The sequence below is a fragment of the Physeter macrocephalus genome, chromosome 20 (assembly GCF_002837175.3).
Source record: "Physeter macrocephalus isolate SW-GA chromosome 20, ASM283717v5, whole genome shotgun sequence".
Lineage (NCBI taxonomy): Eukaryota > Metazoa > Chordata > Mammalia > Artiodactyla > Physeteridae > Physeter > Physeter macrocephalus.
In genome coordinates, this window is record NC_041233.1 from 107,224,410 (window position 1) to 107,226,766 (window position 2,357).

At 53.7% G+C, this 2,357-nt stretch overlaps 1 protein-coding gene across 9 annotated transcripts in view; it reads right to left on the reverse strand.

The window, feature by feature from the left end:
• SNX25 (sorting nexin 25) overlaps nucleotides 1–2,357 on the reverse strand; it is a 111,621-nt gene extending 109,264 nt beyond the window's left edge. For all 9 annotated transcript variants that reach the window (XR_008616049.1, XR_008616051.1, XR_008616050.1 and 6 more), the window contains exon 1: nucleotides 1,992–2,357. Coding sequence is in view for 6 of the 9 variants with exons in the window: in XM_055080800.1 (XP_054936775.1) it covers nucleotides 1,992–2,357 (366 nt within the window). In the remaining 3 variants the exon portion in view is untranslated. The remainder of the gene's footprint in view (nucleotides 1–1,991) is intronic.

A 2,357-nucleotide genomic window follows, 5' to 3' on the forward strand; every position in this document is an offset into this window, starting at 1 on the left:
GCCCGGAGCCTGTGCCCCGCAAGGGGAGAGGCCCCAACAGAGGGAGGCCTGCATACCAAAAAAAAAAAAAAAAAAAAAAAAAAGAATGACCAATAATCTACTTTCCTTAAATCATACTTCACCTCTTCTACTGCCTGAAATCTTCAGGTAGTATACATGAGAGATTACATATGCCGCTTCATTTTCTGTCACCTTTAACGTAGTATTTTCTCTGCTTCCTCTACTGAAGCATCTTTCCGGATGATAACCCAAGTTTTACCAGTGATACAAGTGAGCTGGGAGGTTTGAGGGGATGTATTTTCCAAGAAAAGGGGAGGTAACCCACAACATGAGGCTTCCAAGCCCTCAGAGTGAGCTGCAATCCTACGGCTTTGACCCTAACCCCACCATCTAAACTTCCTGCCCTCTCATACCAGGTACTCTTAATCACTTGACTCAGTTACTTTTGGTTTCATAAGCATTTACCACTACCCCAAAGTAACTCCATTTATTTATTGCCTGATTCCCCCATAAGTATACAGTCTCCAGAAAGCAGGGCTTTTGCCTTGCTGATTCAACCCCAGCTTCCAAAATAATACCTGGCTGGCATAAAATACTCAGTAAATACGTACTGAATGAAATACAACGTCTTACAATACTCTAAAGAATACTCTAACGTCATTCACAGATCGATAAACCAACTAGTAAAATCTTGGGATCTTTATTTTTTTTTATCATTGTAGAGAAAAAGCAAGAGGAAAAATACACCTACTCACCAAGTCTTGCTAAATTAGATATGAAAAAATAGACAGCTGAGTGAAGGTTTTTAAAAGAAATAAACACAACTAAGTAATTTAAGACTACTTATGAAAACAGAAGTTCCTGTTCCTTACTATATTGAATTGCTGCTCAGCTTACACAGTGAGGATGCCCCACTCTTTTACCTACAACCCTTCAGCCATTATCTCAGCTCTGCATTCGGAACTGACACACTGAGGAAACGGTACTTTTGGTGAAGAGTGTGATGATTTTCACCAAAAAGTACGCAGGTCATATCATAAGCAAACACAAAACCCAGGGGGTAATGACGCTTCCAACAAATATTCTTAGGAAGTTGAGCCACTGCCATTTCCCTTACCCCAGAGTGCTTGGTCAATTTCAGTTTAATGATAGTATCATTCAGTCAATCAGGAAGAGTCAAGCTACGACAGAATCAAGTTTCTTTTAAAGCGCGGTGAGACGGATGCTGGGAGGTAGGGGAAGCAGTGGTTTGGCACTAAGGAAGCGAAGAGCTCATTTAAAATACTGTCCTTCCCAATATTCCCTATATAACCACCGTTCTTTACTATATCGCCACACCTCACTGATGATAGCCTTCCTTTTGATGCAAAGTACAGTGATTTCGGGCATCCCCTTCCTAAATCACTGAAACTGCGATACTTAACATGGTGGAAGACAGGACAGCGTGGTAAAAAGTGTACCCAGGCTTGGGCACGAGGTACCGGGTGGGTGACCTAAGCCAAGTCAGCCCCTCTGCGCCAAGCTTCCTCGTCTGTAAAAGGGCATAAAGTCACCCCGACAGGGAACGGTTATCGGAACCCAAGGTAATGACCAGCACAGGGCGCAGCGCCTGCGTACAGCGACCGCCGCGCTCCCCTCGCTCCCACTCGCCAGCTGCAGAGCCACAGCGAAGGTCTGGAAGGATTATTCAACTACCGAGGCTGGAAATGAGGATGGTGTCGAGCAACTACATCGCCGACTAACGTGCATCTCGGCAAACCCACGGAGCCCGGAGCCCGCCCCGCGCCGGGGCCGAGGGGACGCGAGCGTCTCCCCGCCGGGCCGGCCCACCCCAAGCCCCGTTTCCCTCGGGCGTCCGCCGAGCCGGGCCGAGAAGACGGGCCCGCCGCGACCCCCGGCCCTCCCGGAGCTGGCGGCGGGCACCGGAAGCGGGCGGGCCGGGCGAGGCCGCGGGCGGGCGCCGCGGCGGCGGCGGGGAGACCCGTACTCACCTCCGGCGGGTGGCGGGCGGCCGCGGCCAGCCGTCTCCAGGCGGCGGCGAAGTCGGGCGGCGGCGCTCGCGGGCTCCGGCAGACCAGGGAGAACAAGGTCCCCAGCAGGAAGGCGGCCGCAGCGCAGCCCAGGTACAGGCTGAGCCTGAGCAGGACGGTGCCCGGCCCTGCGCTTCCCGCTTCCCAGCAGCCGGGCCCCAGGAAGCAGAGGGACACGGCGGCGAGGGCGGCGACGGCCACCGGCGCCCGCCAGCTCCCGCCGCCAGGGCCCCCGGGGGCTGCCGCGTCCTCCCGGGAATCCGGCCGCCGCTCGCCCGGGGCGTCCGTGAGGCCGGCGCCGCTGCTGTCGGTGGCATCGGGGTGCAT